This window comes from Coturnix japonica, chromosome 8 (assembly GCF_054131305.1).
Source record: "Coturnix japonica strain WE chromosome 8, WE-NBRP24, whole genome shotgun sequence".
NCBI lineage: Eukaryota > Metazoa > Chordata > Aves > Galliformes > Phasianidae > Coturnix > Coturnix japonica.
This window is the reverse complement of record NC_140670.1, coordinates 11,091,488-11,116,622: the sequence shown is the minus strand read 5'-3', so window position 1 is coordinate 11,116,622 and position 25,135 is coordinate 11,091,488. Positions and strand designations below refer to the sequence as shown.

General features: G+C 47.5%; 1 protein-coding gene across 2 annotated transcripts in view; it reads left to right on the top strand.

Annotated features, from left to right (window-relative positions):
• Positions 1-10,455: 10,455 nt before the first annotated feature.
• Positions 10,456-25,135, top strand: part of UNC5B (unc-5 netrin receptor B) — a 140,311-nt gene continuing 125,631 nt past the window's right edge. Inside the window, exon 1 of one of the 2 annotated variants that reach the window (XM_085554131.1) lies at positions 10,456-10,658. In XM_085554131.1, the coding sequence (XP_085410257.1) occupies positions 10,475-10,658 (184 nt within the window). In that variant the 5' untranslated portion in view covers positions 10,456-10,474. The remainder of the gene's footprint in view (positions 10,659-25,135) is intronic. The other variant, XM_085554130.1, reaches the window with a different exon arrangement.

The window sequence follows — 25,135 nt, the reverse complement described above, 5'->3', positions numbered from 1 at the left end:
GGAAGTTAATCTGTAACCTCTTGTTTAATAACCCTTGATGGACTTCTGCCAATTTGCTTAAATATTTGTACTGTGGGCCCTCTGGATGCCCTGTTGTGAGGAGTGACGAAGCTGGAGATGTATTTCAGCCATGCTCTGGAGTCTTTGTTTTTCCCGCTGCATTGCATTTTTGTGGTTGCTTCCAGGGCCTCCCACATCCCTGACCTCTCTGCAGGAGCAGCAACTCTGCAGGCAGCCGCCGAGGACCTGCTGTGCAAACTGTTGAGCTAGTGCTGAGCCTTGGCATGGATCCCACAAAGCTCTGCTTGACAAAAGTATGTTCTCAGCTGTGCCCAAAAACAGCTCAGCTCAAACAACCACGCCAATCCTTCCCTGCTGTGTTGTTTTTCCTCTGTTTTCTCCTGGATATCTGCTGGGAGACCTCACGTGTGTCCCATCCTGATGTCTACCCGGTCAGGCCCGTCCCTTGTGTGTGCAGAACAGATGCTCTCCCAGCTCTCTTTGCCCCTCCCTCCCCTCCACTATTCAGGAGCTCAGGTTATTTTAATGCAGTAAACATTTTTTCTGACAGTTTGTGACATGAATAAATCCGTTTCCTCTCCTCCCTCTACTTTTTGTTATTTAAAGGGAGAAGATGATTAAATCCAGCAGAGCTGAGATGAATTTTGCTAGCAGGAAGAGGGCGGCTGATGGGGGTCTGTCTGTCAAGCTGCAGTTTGTGCTCATCAGCATCTTGGGAGAAGCAGGGTTGCCAGCTGCCTGCGAACATCTGGTTCTGGTTGTACCCTACTCCCTTTGCTTTGTTTTACATTCTTTCTCTGGTTTTGTAGTTTAGCGTTACTGACTCTAAATGTAGGATCTGACAGGGGAAACAGCTTGGTCTCTCCTCTTCTGCTCGAGCACGGGATTGCTGGTGCATACTCTGAGCAAGGGGTAGCCAGAGCTGTAAAAAGCATCCATGTGGTAGAAGGTTTCTGCAGGAAAAGCTCTTTCTGCTCTGCTAATGTGATGCCAGCCAGAGTGTGCACAGGAGGGGAAGCCAAGGATGCATGGTGCAGAGGGAGAAAGTGTTTTCTTGGCCTTGGTGGCATGGAAACATGAGCGGTTACAGCAAAGGAAACCGTGGTAGAGTTAATTGTCGCATTTAAATGTGGAATTGAATAGCACTGCTTTGCAATCATTGGAGTTAACTTTTTCAGCTGCCCGCTGTGCCGTAAGGAGACAAATGTGGGAGGAGCAGGCAAAAGTAGGGCTGTGCCTTTGGCTGCACTTCCTATCCTTGAGATTCCTGGCTGCAGGAAAGATGTTTGGGATGGAAGGGCCACTGAGGGGGGTGTGAGGTGGCACAGTGGCTGGGTGTAGTGAGTTCCTCTGAACAGCACCTTTGTCTGCTTATAGAGGATCCAGAAGTAGTGAGTCCCATCCTCCCATCCTATCAATTCTGATGGTGTTCATTCTGGCTGATGAAGCAAGGGCTAAATGAGCCATGCTTGTGGTCATCCAGCTTGGCTTCACCAGTGTACCCTGGAGGCTGTAGCTTGGCATCACTGGGGTGAGGGACCTGCAGCTTGGAGTGATGGAGATGGGTGATACTGAGTGAGGAAAATTTCCAGTAATCTCATTTGGTGTCTGGCTGTACCTTGCTAGAGGGGAGTTCTGTTCTGCCAAAAAGCACACAGCAGATGTGTGCCAAAAGGAGCAGATTGATGGAGAAAACAGAGCAGACTCCTTCTCTCAGCATCAAAATAGGGCTCCTGGCCTCACCTGGGTTCGTCCTGCTGTCTGTATTTCACAGGGATGGATTGTGCCTCCAGATTTTGACAATAGAGGATGACTTGCAGTATTTCAGGTTTTCCTGGAGTCTTCCTTTCACCTGCCTGTCTCTTTCCTTCGGTCTCCTGTGCTTCCAATGACTGACTTTATTATCTTTGCAATTTCCAACCTTCTTTTTGGTCTCTTCCGGAGCTTGCTTTCTGCTGGGGGGAAGATGGAAAAGGTCAGGCTCTCACTAGTGAAGCTTACTTAATTTGCTTGCCGCATCTGTGTGCAAACTTGCATACACATTGGTGTGAAGGACCAGGACCAGCATCCACACAGACCCAGGGCTGCTTTTTTATTTACCTCCTTTATTCTTCTCTGTTTTTCTTTTCTCCCGTCTGGCCTAATATTCCCAATTTCACCTCTTCTACAAGAGAAGAGCTTAGTGGACTCCAAACAGTAAATAAAGCTGACATTTGCAGCACGCAGGCTGATGCAGCAGGACAGGGATACAGCAGCACTCTTTGTTTGGATTTGTTTCCTCTCTTTATTTAAAGCCTCTTTTAATCAGGAGCTAATGACAACTTTTGGTTGTGAGAGTGGATGCGCAGGAAAAATAAAACCAACACCACAGTTTGCATTCAAAAATAATGCAAACCATTATAAATAGGAAGATCTGCAAGGATATAATTAAGCTAAATTGCTTATTGTTGCTCTCACCATACATGATTTCTTGCCTCTGCAATCTGGGTTGTGTTGTCTGGGTTTGGGGAAGATGTCTTCTCTCTTTATCACTGTTACAAACCCATGCAGTGGCAGCTGGTTGATGGCAGAGTAGTTTTAGGGTGTTTTTTCTTTTAGGCACGTGTGTGTGGATCAAGGAAATCTTTGAGTGGCTTTGGGTGGTGCTGTTGAGATTGTCTCATCGCCCCTCTCTTTCTGCAGCTGAATTGACCTTAACAGCAGGCCCATCTCCTCGGGGAGCATGCTGCAGACAGACGTGGAGAAGTGCAGCAACAGGTCGCAGCAGCAGCCTGCCAGCAAGCAGCTCAGACTAGGGAATAGCAAAACTCTCTTTGCCTGCAGATGGTGTGCGATGAGCTCGTGATGTTAATGACACCACGCAATTTACCCTATTGAAAGTAGCTGAGCCTCTGAAGAATTGGGAGCTGATGCCGAAGTCTCCAAACAGATCTTAAGGCATTTGAGACTTGGGTGTTTTTGTTCTAGTTTTCCTCATGTGTGTTTACATGAATGCAGGATAAAAGCTGCACGCTTTGCTGTGCTTTTATTGCATTAATGCATTTGGGGACAGCTTAGGAACTGGGTGGCAGCACTCCGGCCCTCTCGATTTTTTCTGTGCAGCACCCCTAGTTTTGTCTGTATTGTTGAGCTGCTTTTCGCTGGGCACTGCTCTGAGTAGTGCAGATGTCATCAGTACCTGACAACGTGACAAAGCTGTCACGGTTATGGAAAGCAAGCAGTGCTGTGCGGTGTCACCTTTGTCCCCAGACAGTCTTTTGCTCATCTGTTCTGCATGTGGCTCTCTCTTGGAGCGTTTTCCCCTTTGCTTCACTGCATGCAGAGCAACAAATGGTTGCATCCTGAGGGTTAAGCGACCCAGTTTCAGCTGTGCCGCTCTCTTTTCTAACCTCAGAAGGCACAGACCCTGAACCAAAAAGAATATAAAAAGATTCTAATTAGTACAGGACGAGTAATAAAACGAGGGCCCTGCTTGGAGAGGGGATTGATTTCAGTTTTCACAATTAATGGAAAGAGTTGAGTAAGATCAAACTGCAAGTGTGGCACCAACTTTCATTCTCAACAGTATCCTTCTTGTCCTTGTTTGTCCTGGTTCCTGTCCAGAACCATGTCTATCACTGGGAGTCATTTTCTGCTGCTGTCCTTCCAGCTGTGGGAGTTGTGCTCGCATCTACATGTGAGAGGTGAAGGTTTGTGGTCAGACCTCATGTCTTGCTCAGGAAACTCCCCCCAGCTTCCTCACCTGCAGTTGTTTGGTTGAAACTCGGTTCATCTTTATTGCTATTTTTTCTAATGTTCCTCTGGGCTCCTAATGGCTGTGATTACACCAAATGCGATGCATTTCATGTACTGTAGGAATGATTTCCAGGCCCAACTGTCTCACTCTGTGCTAGGAGGATCATTAAAGATATTGCTTTTTATAAGCGAGTTTTTTTTTACCCGCCCCAATCTACTTCCAATCCTATGCTAACCTGCAAAGTAATAAAATTGCTGAATTTATTATGTTGTGTTAATTAATTATCTCTATAGCAACATGCACTGATGCCATAAATATGGGAGCTCAACAGCACTGCTGGATAGAAGAGCTGATGGATATTTGGGGGAAAGGCTTTCTGTAAATGCTCAGATGTCTGCAGTAGTTAAGGTAACAGAAGATTGCTGGTCCTGCTTTGCATAGTTCTCCTGTGCTGCCCCATCCCCCTTTGGACTGAGCCTTCTCTGTTATGTAGGTGTCGCATGTTCCTGTGGAAGAAGTGTTGCAAGCTGCTGCTCTGCCTCTTCACCTGCTCAGAGTGCTGTGTTACCTCCTGCTGGTTTCTGCAACCACCACTGGGAACACCAAATGCTGAGCTGTTGCTGGCACAGGGAGCCCCTTCTGCTCCAGCAGAGCTGCCCTGCAGGGATGGAAAGGATATGGATCCTGACAAGGTGACACGGTTGATTTTGGTGTTGCAGCAGGGTAGCACTCCTCATCTCCCAGAAGTTTGTAGCTGGTTTGATGCCCTACTGTGCAGCAGCAAGGGTTTGCTGTCACAGCTGCACAGCCAGACTGTGCAGAGGGCTCAGTCACTGTTTTGTTGGATGGTCCTTCAGGGGGAGAAGAGTGGTCAGGAAAAGCTCTAATTGCACTGCAGGCCTTTAGTTCCCCAGGGACAGATGTATTAGGGTGCGAGATGCAGCACGTTCTGCTTCATGCAGGAGGAGAGGGCTTTGGGATGGCACTCAGGCATGAGGTGCTCACTTGGTTCTGCAGGCCTGCAAGGGATGCTGATGGACAACCATCCCAAGGGGCTGCCCTTGATGGGGGATGAGTTGATGGTTGGACTAGATGGTCTTAGTGGCCTTTCCAACCTCAGTGATTCTATGAAGGTGCTATGGATGAAAACCCATGCTTGGGCCAACTTGGGATATCTTTTGGGAAAAAAAGTTCCCAGCAGTGCTTTGTTCTGCATTTAACCAACTGCCATACTTAACACAGGGCACCATGCAACCCTTGCTTTCCAAACTCATTGCTCTCTGCCTGGGATGTGCAGAGGAACAGTGAAGCTGCAAAGCTACCTGCCTCGCTCCACATAAATGATAACAACAAAAAAGGGGAAAATAAGATAGCTGTTAACATGATAACATTTTTATTTCTGCAGAAAAAAATGTTTATTTCGGTAGTGTGCACAAAGTTCCAGCTATTCTAAAAAGCCGAGATTTCGCAGCTAAGCTTTCCTGTTCCCAGCAGAGAAGGAGGTGAGATGCTCAAAGAATCTCTGTTCTTATTTCAATGCTGTGCTCACCAGCCAAATTTTCCAAAGAGCCCATTTTACTGGCAGAGAAGGGGCTGAGGAAGAAGGAAGAGCTGGAGAACACTTACTGAGCCCAAGACTCTTCCATTTTATCTTTCTGTTCCATATGTTTTCTCCGTAATGAGACGAATTATTTATCATTGAAGTGATATATAATTTAGAAATTTAAACTTAAAATTAATGGACGCTTAAATTAATTTACTGACAAAAATAAATGTCCGTCCTTCAAATCCTATAATTTTAATTGGAGTGGGCTATGGCTTAATTAACATGTATCGATTGTAGTCCTGCTGCATCTGTAGGTGGGTGGACTGTGTGGAAATGCAGGGAGAAAGCCTTCTCGCAGATGAAGGTGCATTCAGATTTGCTGATAGTGCTCTGAATAATTGCCTTGTGAAGAGACAGCGCAATCTTTGGTCTCCAAGCTGTTTTCTGGGCAGAAGGCTTAAATATATGTGTTGTTTAAAATTCGGGCTAAAAATTGGCACGGCCACTTTATAGATGGGAAGAAAATATCTGCTCCAAAATTGTTAATGATCTGAATCATTAATTAATGAGATGCATGAAGAACACACAAAATTGGAGGGAAGTTATAAAGAAGCTGACTCAAACTGAAGCTTTTGTGGGGTAAAAGGTGGGCTTTCCCATTGCCTTGTGGGTGTGAAGGAAGGGAATGGGAGTGTGATGTGCAGGGCTGCTTCCCAGCTCTCTGCCCTGTAGCCTGAGCCTGCCTTTGGTTCACTGTAGGCCCTATGCAAGGGGAGCATTGCTGTCACATCCCAAGGGCCTTGCTATTGCATAGCCTTGGGATGGGTGCTGTGCAGAGCCTGCAAGCAGACCTTGTGAGGCTCTGACACAAACCTTTCCATCTGATGCTGCAAGCTCTTCCTGACCTCCTCTATGTGGCCAGTGACCCTCTCCCAACCTTTGCAAGTCAAAGGGAATACTGCTTCCCTTGCCTTTTAATATTTCATGCTTTGTCAGTGCGGTGTGTTTCAAGGATGGAAGGTGTGCACTGTCTCACCTTGCAGAACAAGCTGCCCAGCCAACTCTCAATGATCTGTGGTGTAATTCCCCGGGGCTCTGCTATACCTACCATCAGAGGTACCCTCAGGGTCTCCTTGTGGGACCCAGCTCTGTTCTCCGGCTCTGAATCAGCCTTTGGATCTGTGTGCAGGGTGGTGACCAGGGGGTCTCAGGCCCAGCTGCCTCCTCTTGCCTCTAGGCTGCATCTTCAGCATGGTACTGTGTACAGCTGATAGAGTGGTTTGTGTGCATGCTCTCTTCCATCACTCTGGTATTTAATCAGCTTTTCTTTTCACAGTACAAACTCCTCTTGCTCCAGAAAGCTTTTTTATTTTTTAATAAGTGTGAGATGGAAAAACTTGCATCATTCCATAAAACTGCTGTGGGTGATCCCATAAGCTCTCAGATAAGATGCAATGAAGGCTGCAGTGTGGACACCCAAGAGGAGATGGGGGAAGCACTGCAGCTGTGAACCCTCAGCTTTCTTGGGCTCCTGCGTATCCTCCGGCAGATGTAATATTTAATCTGTGTGCTCTCATATTTCACACAGCATGATCTGCTGCTGCATGGGATAAGGATGCCCTTGCTCCTTCCGACTTTTACTAATTAAGGTTTTCCCTTCAGCCGACGTGCCCTTCAGGAAGGGTATTTTAATTCATCCAGCAGGCTTGAGTAAATGGATGCTCCTCTGGCAACCTGTCCAGCCTGTCCCCTGCGTTGTCCCATCTTACTGATGCGATGCACAGACGCTGCCTTCCTGGAGACCTTTTTTTTCTCTCCAATAATATTGAATAATTTCTCCATCAGGAAGGAAAGTAACTTGCAATAACGAACCATCAGCGGGTATTTCAGATTGCTTTAATGGGTCACATCGATGGAATCTACGCTTTTTGCTGGGAAGATCACACTTGGCCATAACCTTAATTCATGTTTATGTCAGAAGAAAATATGCAGTGGAGATGGCTCAGAAACAGCTTTTCCCTGCTCAGCAGCCAGATACAAATGTGCTGAGCTTCTAAAATTGTGCTGAGTTTTGGAAAAAAATTAAAAGTAAATAAAAAACAGATGTCCAAGATGATTCTCTCTTACATAGAGAAGCTCCTTAAAGCTGGTTTCGGTCCTAAGATGTAACCCAAGAAGGTGTGTGCTCATGTGCCCAGAACTGTGCAGACATGAGTGTCCCTAATGTTACTTTTAGGAGCATCTTTATTGTAATCCTTATAGCCCATCTCCGGAAGCATTCAAGTCTAGGCTGGATGCAGCTGCTGCTTGATCTAGTGGTTGGCAACCCTGCCCACAGCAGGAGGTTGGAACTCAATGATCTTTGAAGTCCATTATATGTCATTCTGTGATACGCACCTTTTCTTAGTGCTCTGCTTTGTGTGTGGCTGGAAGAAGTGCATAGGCAGGAGGTGCCCATAGGCAGTTTGGCTGGTTTGAACACAGCTGAAGGAAAGAGGCTGACTGTAGATATGTGAATAAAAGCAATAGAGTTAAATATAATCAGTAAGGTTTGACCTTCCAGCCCTGTGCTTGTGCCCATTGTTCCACATTGGCCAGACCTCTCTGAAGGACAAGAGCTGTCCCAGGATGGACTAGCAGTGACATTTAGGTTTTCTGCAGAGAAAAAGAGATGAAAACAATCTCTGAAACCATTCCTCTTGGTCAGGATGAGTTGCTCTGTCTTGCAGAAGATGAGATAAAGTTGCAGGTTCACTCGGTCAAGATAGATGAGGGTGTAAGGGAAGGCGATGAAAATAATAAAAATTATTGGAGCTGTCTCTGCAGAGCTTGGTGGAAGGGACAGCTGAGACTAATGCTGCATGAATGATTTGCAGAAAATGATTTCTTCGACAAACTTTGCCTTAATGGAGGTAAACTGTCAAAGGCTACAACGTGGGTTTTCTGATGTGCATGTGAGTCAGAACTATTTAACGAGGAAATGGAGTTCCCATCCCCAAGGCCTTGCAGTGAGTTCCTCAGGGGCTGCAGCTCTCCTCTGCAGGAGAGATTCAAGGGCTGCTCCCAGCAAGGAGTGCTTGTTCCTCAGGTCACCCTGTGATGCTCCAGATAATGCTGAGATTAATGCTTAATTTCAGGCGTTCCTAGGGAGTAGGTATGTAAGACTGTAATACATGAAACTTGAAAGCAAAAGAGGTCTGGTAGTCTGAACGTGCGCATGCTAGTGCTCCTGTAAGTACTTCTGGTGGGCTATGTCTGTGCTCATGTTAAGTTTCCTTTTCTGATGTGCTGTCTCCCTCCTCATTCTTTCCTCATCACCTTGATGAGTGAATGGGTTTTTGTTTCTGGAAGTCTCTTTAAGACTTTAATTAAATCAGGAGAACACTCTCCAAGATAGTTCCCTGCTGCTTATCAAGGTTCTTAAGGCCTTGATTCATTACTCTGTATTATTTCTCCAACCTGAAATAAGCTTTAAAGACCTGTTATGGGGAGAGATTAAAGTTATGACATAAACAAACTCGTATGCATGTTGTTTTCAGAAAGAAGATGCTTTTAGTATCATATTTAATGTTCCAAAAACAGACATTGCTTACAGCAAGCTTTTCTGACTGGATGCCTTTGAAAAAGGATAGATACTGACCCTGTTTGATCTTGCACTATTTGTGTTTTTTGTTTGCATTTTGTGGCTCTCTGACAGTCCAGGCTGCCCCCGAGCTCCGCTCCATACTTTGCCAACCACCCCTGCATGGCAGCAGAGCTGTTCTGTGATGCTGTTGCAGTGACAACTGGAACCCTTCTGGAGTGTGCATTAGTGCATCAGGTGGCTGCTGCTCTTGTGTGTGTGGAGTTCCTCCAATGTGGCTTCTCTCCTGTTTCTCTAAAGGTTATACAAATAAAGAATTCTGCTCTAACGCAGCGTCCTCTTAATGCCTGCATAGCCACATGGGTAACTCTTGCCAAGGCTGACTTGTGCTGATTAATATGCTACAGAGTGAAATAATTTCCTTTTTTTTTTTTTTTTTTTAAAAGGGAGCAGAGATGTAAAGCTGAGAATGTGCCTTGAAGAAGCTTGTTCCCTTTATGTCCCCTGTGCTGAAGGCTGATTAGCTTTTGTTTTTTCCTCCAGCCTTAATTGGGGGAACTGCTGTGTTCGTTTCCCTCCTGCCCTGCTACACCATTCTCCAGCAGTGTCAGATGAGCCAACAGCCACATGCCTCAGGATGTGACCTCACTCTGCTGCGGGGAAGCAGGCAGCATCCCCTGGGTCAGGTGAGTGTTGCCCAACCTCCCTTTGCACCTTGGGCAGGCTGGGAAGGCACCAGACTTGGAGAAGGATCACCTCTGGCCATTCACATTCCCCTCTCCCTTCCTGACAGTTGCACTGTGCTGGATTAATATTTATGGTGGTCATGTCTCCGTAATGGGTCTTTTAGCACTCTTCTAGAGCAATGTATTAGGTAGGGTCTTGGGTTGTGGCCAAGGAGTGGGAGAGCACTGGGAACTGGCTACATGCTGCCCAGCATTTCTCTGAACAGCATGGCGGGGTACCAAGTGCACCTGCCAGGTATCCCATGACCCGAGAACACAGTGAAGGGCCACCCCTGCAGTGCTGGATGTGGTTGGCTGCCTACCACTGCCATCACCTTCTGCTGACAGCATAGCATTGGGCAGGCACCGTTCTACAAGAACAGGGAGGGTGAAGTATCAGAAAGCTCAGGTTCAGGAGGGGAAGTGTTTTGCCCCAGAATGGATGCTGCTCCCTGCCCATGGATGCTGCAAAATAAATTCCCTTGCAAAGAAGGGAGAAGCCTCTAATCTTCCTGCTCCCTAGATTTAGCAGTGCCATTAGCTGGACCCTGCACACATAAAAGCTAATTTTATAATTTGTAAACGCAGCTGAGTGGCTTTTATAGATGAATGTCGGGAAGTGATAAAATACCTTCAGGAGATTTATAAAGAAGTTTAATGCCAATAGCTCTGTGTCTGCCACCCCCGCCCCCCTCTACCCCCCTTTCTTCAAACCTCTTTCTCTGTCTTGGAGTTGCATACAACAGAAAACATGTCCACAGCAAGGGCTTTGTGGCCAGCACTCAAGCCTTTAATTTTGCTTTTACAAGACAGTTTTACAATGTCAAGAAGAATGGCAAAGCTGCACGGCACGCACGCATAAGATGTTGTGCTCCTGGAAAGCTTTGGATGGGCGCCAGGCAACATTTGGTGGCAAAGAGAGATGGTCTTGGAAAAAGGCAACCAGCCAAGCCCTCATCCCACAACCTTATGGTTCCTGTGCAGTGTTGATGCTATTGGAGCGTGGAAGGACAGCGAGCATGCCTTCCTGCAGTGGCACACGTCTTGGTGAGTCTGATTGCACCAAGGACAGTTTTTTCTGTTCCATTCTTTTGCATTTCCCTTATGTGGTGAAAAAATGTCATCCCATGACCAGCAAGACTGAAAAATCTGCTTGTGGTTGGGCTCACAGTGCGGCTCCTGTGTGGTTTCTCTTGAACTTAGCTAGGGACAAACAAATCGCTGGCTTTTCCTCTGACTCAGACAAATGGCTCTGCTGGCTGCTTTCATCAGGGAGGATGAAATCTGTGATACGTGGTGATGTTTTCTGGGACCTCTTCCCTTCTTTTTGGTTGCAGTTAAAATGTGCTGGCAAGTTCAGAAATGGTTTGTGTCAGAAAGAGATGTGTTGTGACTCTGTGTACCCTCTATCCATGGGATGTCAGGCTGGCAAATGTGCCCACAGGCATCACAGAATGCCCATAAGCATCTGGCTCAAACAGCCCTGGCTGCACACAGGTGCTCCAAAGTTGCTGTTGGGATAAGCCAAGGTTTCATCATAGGATCACAAAATGGTTGGATTGGATGGGTCTCTAGACATCATAGAACTGTAGGATGGTTGAGTTGGAAGAGTCCTTAAAGATCATAGGACCATAGAATGGCTGATTTGGGGACCTGAAATATCGTAGGACCACAGAGTGGTTGGTTTGGGAGGGCTCTCAAAGCCCATCCAGCCCCAACCCTTGCTTTAGGCTGGTTGCCCCCCACCAGATCTGGCAGCCCAGGTCCCCATCCATGGCTTTGAGCACCTCCAGAATTATGGATGTACAGATCCCCTGGGCGTATTTTTCCACTCCATCTTCCTGTCTTTATGTTCTTGGTTGTGGTTTTCTTTTTTTCTTTTTTTTTTTTTTTCATGATTGGACTCGTCTCTGATTTTTCTTCTTCATTTTTTAAACTTTTTATTGAACACTGATGATGGAAGAAGAATGCTTTCCTCCTGCCTGGTTAAATTTTCAACTGTCTTGCAGGAAGAGACAGCCGCACTTAGTGCAGTTCCCAGAGCCTTCAAATCATCGGAGAAGAAGGAGGGGGAACTGCACGGGGAAGGAAATCATTTGTATAAGCGTAGTGAAGAATCACCTTCCTTTAAACTTGTGATCTGTCTGTGTTCATATAGATAGCTGTCTCTGATCTCTCTTCTCTGTCCAGTGTCTCTTTTCTATTATCTCCCCTCTGCCATTGCTGTCGTATCTGTGCTATGTCCCTTGCGCTGGGACATTTTGCTCCCTGGAGGGTTTGACTAAGGACACTAAAGCGGTGGGACTTGTACATCCAGATTATTGACAAGAAATCTTTACTAAAACGCTTTAATGCATCTTGTGTAATTGATATAGCAATAGGGGGGGGGGAGGGCTTTTTTTTCTTTCTGTTTCCTGTAGACACAGTTCACTCCCTGCCCCTAATGTCTTTAAAAGCACAGAGCCTGGTGTCCTCCAGCCATTTCCTGATGGGTTAAAGTGTATTGATGCCAGATGCTTTGGGGGCTGTAGATATCACCCTGTTTGCTGCTCACAGAAGAGCTCAGTTGCTGGCAAACAGATGGAGTCCGAAATAGTCAGCAGCAGTAGTCCCCAAGGGGCAGAGTGTTAGCTGCCAGCTAAGTGCTGTGCTATGCATCATGTTGGGGTCCCTTTTTTTGCTGCAGAGCTGCTCAGCCACCTGTCTGTGACTGTGGCCCAAACTGTGGTCCTACTGGCTGGAGTAAAGCTGCAGTAACAGGGGAGAGAATGGCAATGTGGTCAGGACTGAAGTCATGGTATCCTCTACCTGGGCTGTTGGGGTGAGAAGCAGCCTGGCTCCATGAGGAGCCTGAGAAAGGGGAATGGGCATCTGCTGGAATAGGATTTGCCAATAAGCACTGTTTTCTCAAGCAGTGTTTTGCGACCCACTTCCTTGGCATTTCTTGCTGGCATCTGTTGCTAGGAGATGGGTAGCACAGTCCCTTTTGAAGCATCTCTGGTTGCCCTCTACCTTTCTGGAGAGCTCCAGCTTTGCACAAAGTCTGCTCAGCTCCATCCATTTCATCCTCCTCCTCCTGCACACTGGTCGGGAAGGACTCTGCATGTTCTCCTGCTGTGATACAGCACTGTGCTCACCATAGGGTGCTCGCTGCCCTACGAGTCCTAATTGTATTTATTTTTATAAGCATGGGATTCAGTCTGCAAACTGAACTCCTGCACCACATGCTCATGTTCCTTCCCATGGATGGAAGAGCCAGGGTCAGGAGGGGCAGCAGCCCCTTGGCACGTGACTCTTAGCTGAGGTATGGGCCACTCAGGGTGCCCTCCCCATCTTCTTGGATGTTGTTTTGGTTTTGGGATGTGCAGTGGCTTTTCAGCCCTCATCAAGCATTTATCCGCATGGGGAGGCAAATAAAAGCTGTATGGTGCTGCTCACAGAGAGCCAAGATTTTCCTAGCCAGGGTTAAAACACAGAGGGAGGATGGGTGAAGTAGGTATGTGGGGGGACGTTTGTCCCAGTTTGGGGCACCTGCTCTAAATCACTGTGTGCCCTTAAAGCAAAAATTGAGCAAAATTCATAAGAAAGGAGAAACCTGTTTTCAGTGTTAGCTGTGTGCTCACAACCTGCTCCAGCACAGGCAGAGCAGGTGGTCACTGAGGGCAGCGAAATGTTTAGCGATTGCCTCACCAGCAAGTGACATTTCCCAGCTTGCCTAAGGAGGCAAGAAAAATGCACACGTGTCTGCAGCAGCCCCGTGGGCCGATGCTGCCCTATATACATAACCAATGACACAAGTGCATGGCTTCCTGCTTTCCCACCTCAGAGCAGGGGGCTGCTGGCTCCTGAACCTCAGAGCAAGTGCTGCCTCTAATGTGGGGGTGCAAGGAAGCAGCAGTCTGTGGCTCTGACTGCCTGCTTTGCTGCTGGCTGGTACCTCCCTGGTACTCCCCACTCCTGCTGTCTGCACTGATTTCCCATCTCCCATCCCTGCCATGGCTCGTGACTATTGTGTTTGGTGACTGCTTCACACATTCACCACACTGCTGTGTCATAGCATGATGGCTGGCAAGTTTGATTTCCAAAAAATCCCACTACTGCAGCACTCCAAAGCCCAAGTCCAACTGGTTTTAACCTGCCTTTAACACTGGGATTGTGGGAAAACTTCCCATGGAAAGGGGAGAAGCTTGTTAATAGTTTCTTACCCTACCCTCTAAGGTAAGGTCTCAACAGGTAGGGTGTTATGGCAGCACAGAGACAGCCTGACTTCAGGTTCTCTGCCAGCAAGGAAGGTTGTAGGGAAGCAGCATGGCAATTAAAATCTAATGTTTCAACAGTACAAGGTGCTTTGCTGTCAACCTTGCAGACATCCCTTGGCCAGGATGCTTTTGTGTTGGATCTGCTTGTGTCTCAATGAAAGAAAACCCATTGCAGGGTCAGCCCAAGTCCTCTATAGCAGATGCTTCTCTCTTTGACAGTATTTGTTGGCTCAGAAACTCCCCAGCAGAGCAGAATCACAAATGAAGTGAGTTGTCATGGGGGACACTGGCCATTCGCTTTATTTCTAACACCTGATCTATGCAAATCCTCTGTGGAGATCTTTGGAAAGAACACATTTACCCTTCTCTGCAAGTTTTGTCATTTCTGACAAATTGTTGATGTGTATGGGTTGTGTTTCTAATGTTGCTGGAAGATGTTGTGGCTGTTCTGTCTTTGAGCCAGCACTGAGCATCGTTTCGACAAGGCAGTGAGGGAATGCTTGGAGATAACTCTTCTTCTGGCCATGTTGTACATGACTATGGCTTGAATATCACCTTCCTATTCTGCATCTTGACAACAGCATTCCTTACCTATAGAAGGCCAAATGATTCTTTGAGGATATCTTCATTTTCTCTGCAATACCTGGCAATTGCGCAGTTCTGCAATAAGCCAATGGAGATAGAATAATGCTTTGCTCAGCTGTGATGCAATGGCATGTGGGGACAAAACTGTGTATCTCCTTGCAGAGTGCTGGCACCTCCCTAGGGCCAGTGGCCACCAGCTGCAAAGCCACCCAGCTTCTCTGCTGCTGCTTCTCTTAACTGGTCCCATCTGGCAGTGAGTCACCCCCCAGGTAGGATGGTGACTACCTGCTTCCCTGAGCGCTCAGGCAGTTGGCTCCATTCATCCATCTGGCCCTTTTTCACTTGTACCGAAGGAGGGCCATGGTGAGTACTGGCCTCTGGATGAGATATAATAGTGGTATGACAAATTGGTTTTTGCTTTTCTTAACAAAACATTCAAAGAAAATTGCTATCAGTCTGAGTTTTCTTGATCAATTTGGACTTGCTTGCCGTATCCTCTGTATATACATTGATGTGATGTTAAATTTCTCCATTTTTGTAAGCTTTTCTGGCATTCTGTGTCTTACCAAAGTGAACATCGAGTGGTCTAAATGGCTTCTGGGCTGTCTAAATATAGGTTCCTAGCCTTGATCACCTAAATACATCTAATTCTAGCAGTGCCATATTGGCATAACCTTTAGTTGTTCTGAAACCCATGGATCTGACTTCTTCTCCAAATATAAAGTAAAGCAGGAGTATTTACACCCATCAGTCTGCTGCCAAGTCCTCTTTTTGCAAGAAAAGCAGAAATGCCACTTCTTATTGCTCTCCATTCTGCTGGACAGAGCTTTCTCCTTCTGCAATACGATCTGCTCTCTACCCCCAAATAGGACAATATTTAATCTGACACACATCGTATGGTTTTGCAAAGTGGCACGACGTAATTGGAAAGAGAAGAATCATTCAGGGCTGCAGTGAGTCAACACAGCCAAAATGTAAAGTGAATACAATGAGAAGCGATATGGGACCTACCTGTGCTCCAGAGCACTGTTTGTGATCTTTCACTGATTGAGAATAGCTGATGAGATAAAACACAAGCCTGCATCTATTACTTTGCAATTAGGCACTCTGCTCATAAGCATCTGTTTTCTAGGAGAGATGACCACTGTCAATTGCTGGCTCATATTTTCCTCCAAGGGATGCCGGAGCTGGACTGGAGTGCATGGCTGGGAGGAGCTGTGGACATAAGAGAAATGAAGCTCATGTGTTCGGAAGGTAGGGGAGGAAAGCCTGGCTTAATTAAATTAGCAAAAGGAAAGCTGAAGAAGAGTGCTGCCTATAAATACATCGGTGGAAGACGGGGAGGGGTGAGCATCAGGGAAGGAGAACTATTTATGCCTGAGGACAGCACTGGCACGAGAACAAATGTACATAAACTGGCCGAGAATAAATTCAGCCTGGAAATTAGAAGATCGTTTCTGACAATTAGAGAGCAATCTGGAGCAGGCTCCCCATGGGACTGGATGGGATAAAGCCCTTCCTGCTTTTAGAGGGCAGCCGGATCCTACCAACCAGGAATGCCATGCAGTCCAGCACTCTTGCCCTTTTTTTCCTGCAGATTCAGCCTCATGCTCGTGCCAGCTCTCGCTGTGCCCCTTCCTCCTCCCTGTTGCTGATATATGCCTCAGTTTATGGCTTTGCTTCCTCCTGAATGCAGGTTACTCTGGTTAGAGGAGAGCCAAGTTCCCCTCGGTTGGGGGTCTTGTGCTATTCTTGATGATTTCTTAATTATTGCACATGGTTTTAGGCTTTTGGTTCTGTTACTTTTCTGGGAAAAAAAATAACCAAATAGACGAACACAAACAAAGACTGTAGGAAATGGGGCTGTCTGGAACTTTATGATAACCTGCTTGCAGCCCCACGGGCCCAATCAGTTATTTATCTCTCTTTGTTCTTGTGAGGGGAAGGTGACAGCATCCCACAACACAGGTGGTTTTGCCATATCCCACAGGGTAAGAGCCTTCCTCGGGGGAACTCTGCTATGTTCTGTTTGGCTCCAATAGGCACAAAATGGTCTTGGAAGCCCATTGTCATTTCTGGCCCTGAAGTAATGGGTCCCACCACTAGAGGAGGATGTTTTTGGAAATCCAGACTGCTCATGTTTGCTCACGGCAAGCAGCAGATGCGGAGCAGCATCAGGAGCCCAATGGGAGCAGTGAGAGCTCTGGGAGACACTTCATTTGCTCAGATCTTTCTAGGAGAGGGAAATGAGAGAAGCTCTCTGATATCCTGATCGCATTCTTGCCTCTGCTTGTGTTTCCATTGCGCTGTCAGGCAGAGGACATATGCAGTGGGGTTGCTGGGCTAGCACTGATCACACCATATCATAGAACCATTGGCTTGGGTTGGAAGGGAACTCAAAACCCACCCAGCCCCAACCCCTGCCATAGGCTGTCTGCTCCCCAGCAGCACAGGATGCCCTGATACTGTCCATGATACTGTGTACCTCCAGGGATAGAGCACCCACAGCTCTGGGCAGCAGTGCCAAGGCATCATCTTGGCTCATGAGAAACATAAGGCTTGCCTAGGAATTGGCAAGAGAACACTTCTTAGATATTTAGCTTGTCTTTTTGCTAAAAATAGTGGATAGGTGCAAGTGGCTGTGAGATAAAAATGGGATTTCTTTTCTTGCAGGTTGTATCCATTGCATCAGGCTGGAGCCTGTCTTCCTGTTATTGCCATGATAACTAGTAAATACACTCTGAAACTTCCCCAAAAGTCTTGCAAGAAACATAAGACCAAATTCCGCATGCAAACCAATCATAATGCGGACTCCTGAGTGCCCATTAGAGAAAAAAATCTTTGTAGCCTATCGTGTAAGCTCTCTGGTTTATCTAAAGAAATCTCTTTAGCAAGGCAGTTGAAATATTGGGCTTTCACAGGATTTAAGTGTGTGTTTTGGGCACCTGTTTCCTTTAAGGCCCGTAAAAATGCCTTCATTGGCATTCCCTGTGCGTCGGCGCTTAACTAGCCTTAGCCACACGCATGCTACATCAGATATTCAAACAATTCCTCTTGATGAAGGAGCAAAGCTTTGTGATAATGCTGCTCTAATGCTGCTATTTTGCAAGAGCCGTGTGCACACAGAAGACTAGCGAGTGCATCTGTTTGAATTCGACACTGCCTTCGTTTCAATTATATGTTCTGTTACCGTTATCAATCTTATCACGCGTGGAGGTTGGGAGGGGGGTTGTGTGCAGCCAAAATACCCCCTTACTGTGCTGCTTCACCTCATTTCCTACCCTCCTGCACGGCATCTCCCATGTGTATAGCTCTAGCCCCTCTTGTGCCTACTATTTGCAAAGCTCAGTTCCCCTTCCCCATCCCTACTGCAGGTTTTAGATTACTTCTTATCATTTCTATGTTGCTTTATTAAGAAAAAAAAAAGAGAGAGAGAATTGCTATCTGAGTGGAAGGGTTGGTGAGGATGGTTTTGGGGCTGGAGTGGCTTTGGAAGAAGAGCTGTAGACATAAAGGAACTCCCTTTGCTCAGCAAAGTGCTTGAGGTGCTCAGTCCCCTACCATAACTCTATTGTGGGTGTTGTACCAGCTATCAGCCCAGTCAGGTCGGACCACGTATGCCAGACCTGTGGGACTGTGTCTTCTAGAACTGAGGTCCTTGTGGAATGACTTCAGAGAGCTGCACAGCCCATTTTTTTTTTCCTCCATTTCTGCCTTTGGTGATTTGGGTCCTAAACCAGCAAAAAGAATATTGAAATTCTTGTGCTTTCTCTTTATTTATTTAGCGGTACCTGGGTTCCCCTTCACCAGAATGCCTTCACCAGAATGCCTCAGCATTAAGATTTTAGCAGCTGAGCCCTGCTGTGCAGTGCAGGGGGTGTATCTACCCGCAGACCCCTGAGCGCAGGGAGAGAGCAAATCAATAGGGTTAGCCCAAGCCCACATGCAGCACTGTGCTTACATCCAGCTGCCCTTCCAAGCACAGCTAATGCTATTCCTATCTCCTCCTGCTGTCCTTGCACTGAGGCATTGCCTCTGAGCTGCTGTCCTGAAGACTGTTTTGGGGGAAGCATTTAAATGACCTTTTTTAAACCTATCTTTCTTTGCCACCTTCCTGATAACTGGGTTTTGGGCTTGGGAAGAGGGCTGTAGACCTCCTTGAGTTCTCCTCGGGAGATGTTGAACATGGAGTCCCTTGGAGCATATCCAGAGAAGGGCACTTCAGTGGTGGAGTAACCATCCCTGGAGGTGTTCCAGAGCTGGGATATGTGGCACTGAGGGACATGGCTTGGTGGGCAGGTGGAAGTGGGCTGGCTGATCTAAGAGTAAGTATCTGCGAGTTTCTACTTGAGTTGACTCAGTCTGCTCCTATAGTACAGTTGTGTGGAGAATCCTATGGGCACTGACATCCCTCAGGAGGATGCTTCTTTGGAAAGATGCTGATGTCTTCTGTGTGGATCGATGCCCTAATCTCTCAGATCTACAACAACCCCCGAAGCCCCTTCAGTTCTTGCAGGTGCTGATTCTGGCTGCTCAGGGTGTGTTTTTTAGCAGGCATCCCCTAGATATGCTCTCCTGAAATGTGTACGTCATGGTATAGCAAAACCCCATCACTGATGCTGTCAGTGGAAAAAAATGTATTCATTGTTATTATTATTATTTTAAGGAAAGATGCAATCTCACCTCATGCATAAAATTAGTTTAATGAAACAGCAGGAATGGGAGGGAATATTTGCTTCCCTGTGCTTGTTTGTGGAGCAAGTGAACAATTTCCCTGTTCCCTCTCAAGCCTTCAACGAATGACATGTCATTGAAACGGCTTTTTTAGCTGAAGTGTGTCCATGAAAACAGCGGGAATCCAAAAATTAGGTTTGGAAAATTATTTTTAAAAAATAGTAATAACAATAATAAAAGGATTTATGAGCTTCTAAACATAGTCCTTGAGCAGCTAGGAGTGCAGATACCTGAGGGCCTCTTAGGAGAGTGAAGAAGGGGTGGCAGTGGGGCTGTCTTGTCCTTAGAGGGGGGAAGGGGAGCAGCAAGGTGGGGAAGCATAGGAAGCAGGAGACATTGACTCAGATGCTGAGTTCTGTTGTACAACTCCCAATTACTTTCTCCCCCTGCAATCTGTATGGGGTATTTATACTCCTTTCCCCTCCTCTTCCCTCCATGCCCCAGCTGCAGGAGATGGACACTTCTCACAATGCAAGGTGAGGTTTTATTTTCAGCTCGTCAAATCCTCTCTGGTGGTGCCGGGGCTCTGAGAAACTCTAAGGAGACGGTGGGGCTGGCCTTGTGCAGTGTCCTTAGCCTGGATGCCAGTCCCCTGCACTCCCTCCTCTAGCAGCCCTGCCTCATTGTGATGGCTCTCTAGCACTCCCTCGCCCTTGGGCTCTGCTGCTGCTCCTCACTGCAGTCCCCTTCACCCCTTCAAGTTGTCCCTTTCACCATCACTTGCTCCTGTTGTAGAGAAGGGATGCTTTGCTGTGAGTGCACAATTGTGGCTCCAGTGTGTGCTGAGAGGATGCAGGCATCGATCTGGCTTGTGTGACCCTGCTCAGGGCAGCCGTGTGCTGTGTTGTCAGCAGTACCTTCATTTCCACAGCTCCTTGAAGCCAGGATCACAGCCACTTTGAGATGGAGGAAAACCTTTCGGCTCCTTCCAGAGCTCCTGCTCTCCAGGGGGCATCCTTGGAGCAGACAGGTACCTGTTAGAGACACAGGACCTTCAATAGAGCAGGCTTTACTGGAAGAATTTCTATTTTTATAGGTGGATTTTTACACGATAAAAGCTGTAAACACTGAAGAAGCCAGATCATCCTTCCCTGGCTTGTAATAACTGGCCCCTAGCTCTGAGTCACCCAAAATAGGACTTGCTGCCAACATGATGCTGTTATGCTCTGTTTGTAGGAGATAAGACAATCTTGTCTTGATCCAAGTGAGGAAAGGGAGCTGGGCAAAGAGGAGGTGCTGCTGGTGCATCATTAGGGAGAAATTTGGAGCAATCCATTGCCATAGCACACATCAGAGAAGTCACTCACGCTGTTCCTTGATTTCCTGGGCTCTATTCTTCTCTCTCCTGGCATCACATTGTGATGCATCCCTATTCCAATGCCTCTACCTGACCACAGCGTGGTCCGATTTACCACCTCTCCTGTAAACTCTGGATCTGAGCAAGAAAATGGTTCCTCCAAACATTTCCAAAAGAGTTCTTGCCAAATTCGTGACAACCACAGCTCTTCGGGATGGTGCATCGATCCCATAATGCAAACAGACCCCGTTTAAATTCTGCACCAACTACAAGCCATATGTTTTTCGCTCAGGAAATTGATTTTAAGTTGAAATCTCTTTAAAAATCAAATCAATTTCCTTGAAAAAAAGAAATAAAAAGGGAGAGCCTTTTCCTCTGTCATGCTCTGCCAGGCATAAGAGAGGGAGGAGGATGTCCTTTGGGCTGCATCCCTGCAGGGTGCTCTGTTGATAACCTGGATAATTTAATATGATTTTGGCCTTGGTTCTGTTCCCTGGCCCTTTTAGGCTATCAGATTTCTTCAAGCAGCTAAAGCTGTGTCTGTGGATTCAGATCTGGAGGAGGATGTCTTTTTTTGTACTGGTAAGCTTTCAGGTTTTCTTCCTCAGCCATCAGAGACTGTGGCAGACTCTTTTATTGTCTCACTGTGGCTGTTCTGTAGAACGCAGCCCTGGGCACAATGACCAGAGCCTATGTCTCCTTCTTCCCAAATGAGCACTGCTTGTTGGGTTATAAAGAAAGGAGTGGGAGGAAAAGGTGAAGGAAAAGCCTAAAAAGCCTTTTCCTGGACCTAGAGAGCAGGGGACAGATGCTTTCAGTTTCTCAGCCTGTGAGGACATGAAGTACCAGCTGCATGAAGTTAATCTATTTAGTGAAGGGAGGTGTTAATTAAGAGATCTCATTTATTGTGTCTCTGCAGACAGCTCTTAAGGGCCTTTTGAGTTGTTAGCTTTGGTGGCAGTGATGCTAATGGTGGTATGATCTGTGGGGAGGAACCGATCGGGAAGGAGACAAAGGGGACATGGTGAGGCATGGAGCAGTAAGCATGGATTGCTAGTGGTGCTGTTTGGTGAGCTGGGCTAGTGGGCTGGAATGCGTCCGTGGCTTGGTTTGGGAATAATAGAACGTTCCTGCCCCTGTAGACTTCCACGGTCAGGCTGCGTGGGGCTCTGATCTCCTGAAGGAGCTATGGGTGTCCCTGTTCATTGCAGTTGGCCTTTGAGGGTCCCAGCTCTAGCAGTTCTATGATTCTGTGAAGACCCTTATTTGCACAAGAGCCTGAAGGAGTGAAGCTATGGGGAGAAAATAAAGGGGTTACATACGTAGCGGTGTTCTTGGATAACCCAGGCGAGGTGCCCAGCACGTCCTTGCAGCTCTTGAGTTGGTGGCAGCAACCACTTAGGGCAGCAAAGCAGCAGTCCAGGCCCTGACGTGTTATGATAGAGAACAGGCTGGGAGGTGGAGGGTTGTTTATGTGGCCCCCAGCCTGCCCAGGATGGAATCTTATTGCTGAGCAGGCACCCAGGGCTAGGGGTGCTATGGAAGCGGTGTGAGCAGGAGGCAGGATCATGGGGGATTCGCTTAAACTGCAGTGTCGGATCCAATAAATCAGAGGGCTTTTGCATATTTTCATATTTATATATGAAAATTTCATGAAGTGGCTTAGAGGCAATTGAAATAAAAACAGGGCTGTCAGAGCTTGAAAAGTACCGGCAAATCTCTAACAGACCATTTAATACAAACGTATGGGCTGGAAAAGCTCTGAGCAGGCAGGGGGGATTTCTGCATGCAAATGCTTTACTGGAACCTGTGACTCTGGGATAGTTTGGGGGTCCATGGAAACCTGGACTTTGTGTCTCCTTGTTGTAGCAGCCCAGACCATTGTAAGGGCTATGAAGGCAGCAAGAGCAGCTGAGGGCTGAGATGGTACAGGCAAAGCAAATGAATTGCATCCTGCAGGGGCTGTGTGTCTGTGCAGGGCCCTTCAGGACCTTTCCCTCTACTTGAGTGTGCCCTTTCTTTTCTGTAGGCGAAAGGAGAATTCTCCAAACCACTGGTATGAACCACCTGTGCTGACCTGATGCTCTCAGCCTGTCCCTTCCCATGGATTAATCTATACCAGCATCACAGATGCATGCCTCCCATCCGATGTGGGGCTGGAGGGGTGCAGTGACCTTCCACATTGGAAAATGGTTGCCTCAGGTACCCCCCTGTATCCTCAGATCTGTTTTTGAGGTGTTGGTCTGAATTAGGTACCATCTCCCAGAAGTCAATCCTGCCAGTCTTCCTTTGTCAGCCCCAAATCTCAATGAATGCTGGAGCTCTCAGCTCTGCCCTCTATTTTCTATATGTGCTGTATGGTTTTAAGGAGAAGCTGCTGTTTCCCTGACACAGGGACAAAAAGGAGTTTCCCCACCCCCTCTGTCACTAAGGGCTTTTTCCCCCCTTGCTTCAGCCTCACATCGGGCATCTGGAGGCCACTGCAGTGTCTCTCTTTCTGAAGTCTCCAAATCAAAAGGAAATAATTAGCAGAGAGCTGGATGAAAACAAACTGTCAACACAAGGAAGGTGCTAATGTGTCTGTCATCCCCGGGCTGGAAGCTGGCTGCTCCTCTCCCATGAAGGAGAGAACGGCCCGCTTGCCAGCAGCGATAGCTGTCTGCAGACATCAGCTCTCACCATGAAGATGCCAGCCCTTCTGCAGCCCCCATGTGTGCTGGGGAGGGGCCACCCCTAGAGTCCACTTGCTGCTGTTCTGAAAAGCCTGCAGACATGGACACGGATGGTTTGGACCTCGATGGCTGCAACTTCCCTAGCACAAGTGCTTTCAGCTCAGGTTCTGCCCACTAAGGCAGACGCCTAAAATCGATTTGTATCCTAAAAGTGCCTATTTCTCTTCATTACAGAAAGACAGGCGTGCAGAATGAGTAGCTCAGATGTAGGTGTCTGCAGTTATTAAGTTAAGCAAGATGAATCCCAATGTCAGCATCTCCACTGGCTTTGCTTGGGAGCTGAGCAGGGTTCTCCACATGGTGACTTTGGTGTGGGTGACACTTGTGCAGCTTGTTTTTTGTCTGAGATGCTACATGGCTTCCTGGGGCTCTGACCCACACTGTGGCTTCTGTTTCATCAGATCATGGGATAGGACTCCATGGAAGTCTCCTCCCTTTCTTTCTTGCCATCCTTCATCCCGGTGAGTTATGGTGCTGCTCCTGTAATGGTCCTCACAGGACCCTATTCTGTCTGTCCTCAGTGCTTTCTTGGCCACCAGCAAAGGGGCAGAGGTTGCTGCCACCTGCCATGAAGGAGATGTGGTTTGGGCAAGGACCCTATGGGTACTGAAGGGCACAGCCAGATTAGTTCATTGCTGCCACCTATTGCTGGGCAAGGGGGAAGAAGTGGGTCTTGGCTGCCCAAATCCAGGGGTGCCTGTGTCTGGAGAGCTTGGTTTAAGGGTCTGTATGAGCTGTGTGTGCACATCTCCCCAGAGCTGAGCTCCCCGTGGTTGGGCTGGCCTTCCTTGTGTTCCTGCTGCAGGGGGTGTTCTCTACTTGGTGCCACCAGCAATGGGTATAAATGGGAGGCAGGTTGTAGGGCTGGTTCTAGATTTCTGGTGGGATCACAGAACCAGGGAGCTATAGAATGGTGTTTGTGTTGGAAAGGACCTCAAAGCTCATTCAGTTCTGTCATGGGCTGGTTACTCTCCACCAGATCGGGCTGCCAAGGGCCCATCCGTAGTATTGGGCACCTCCAGGGATGGGGATGCTGAGATTGAGACTTGCAGATGTTTGAATGAGTATTTATGCACTTCAGTGTTGATCTCTTTGCTGCTGGCAAGCATTGCCCATGTAGAGGAGGCTTTGCCTGGCCAAGGTTAGCTGGGCATGGATGGAATGAGAATGCTTGCACGCTGGTGAAACTTGTGCATGAACCATCTCTGAGAAAGAAGGGGCTGCTTGCCAGTAAATGCCAACAACACCCCGCTGGAGACTACAGGTCAGTGCTGCTGGTTTCCTCAGTGCTCGTTGGTTTTTGGTCTGTCGAGCTGCATCCCACCTCCCGATGGGGTTTGCTCCCTGATGCAGCCTCTCATGCCCGCAGCTCCTGCAGCGCCCGTCCCTTTTCCCACTGTCTGACGTTAGAGGGCAGTCAAAGGAAACCTTCCCTCTCCCCGGGCTGCCCCGGCCACCCCAGCAGCGGAAGACCGACCCCAAAGAGCAGCCAGGCCCTCGCCTTCCTGCCGTGCTGGTGGTCTGTGGCTGTGCCCTTGGCTCTCAGAGCCGCTCACAGCTTTGGTTCTGACTTTTGCAAGCGGCATCGGCAGTGCTGATAAATATTAGGTGCAGTTCCCCCCCTCCTCAGCCTCGGTCTCCTCCTAATTGACATCTCTTAGTCTGTCTCCATTTGGCAAATCAGGCTACATATTACAAGTGATGACACATATAAATACTGCAGGCATTCACTGTATGTCTGGATACCCTGATAATAAAAGCTATCAGGATCTCTCCCACCTTACATAGTGATTACTACCAAAGGGCTTTTCCTCCTCCAGCACCAGAGCAGGATTTGGAGAGCAAATTGTGCTGTGACATCAACATTTTCCTCTTGCAGCGGGAGTGTGCTTTTGGACATTAAAACCATTTTATTTT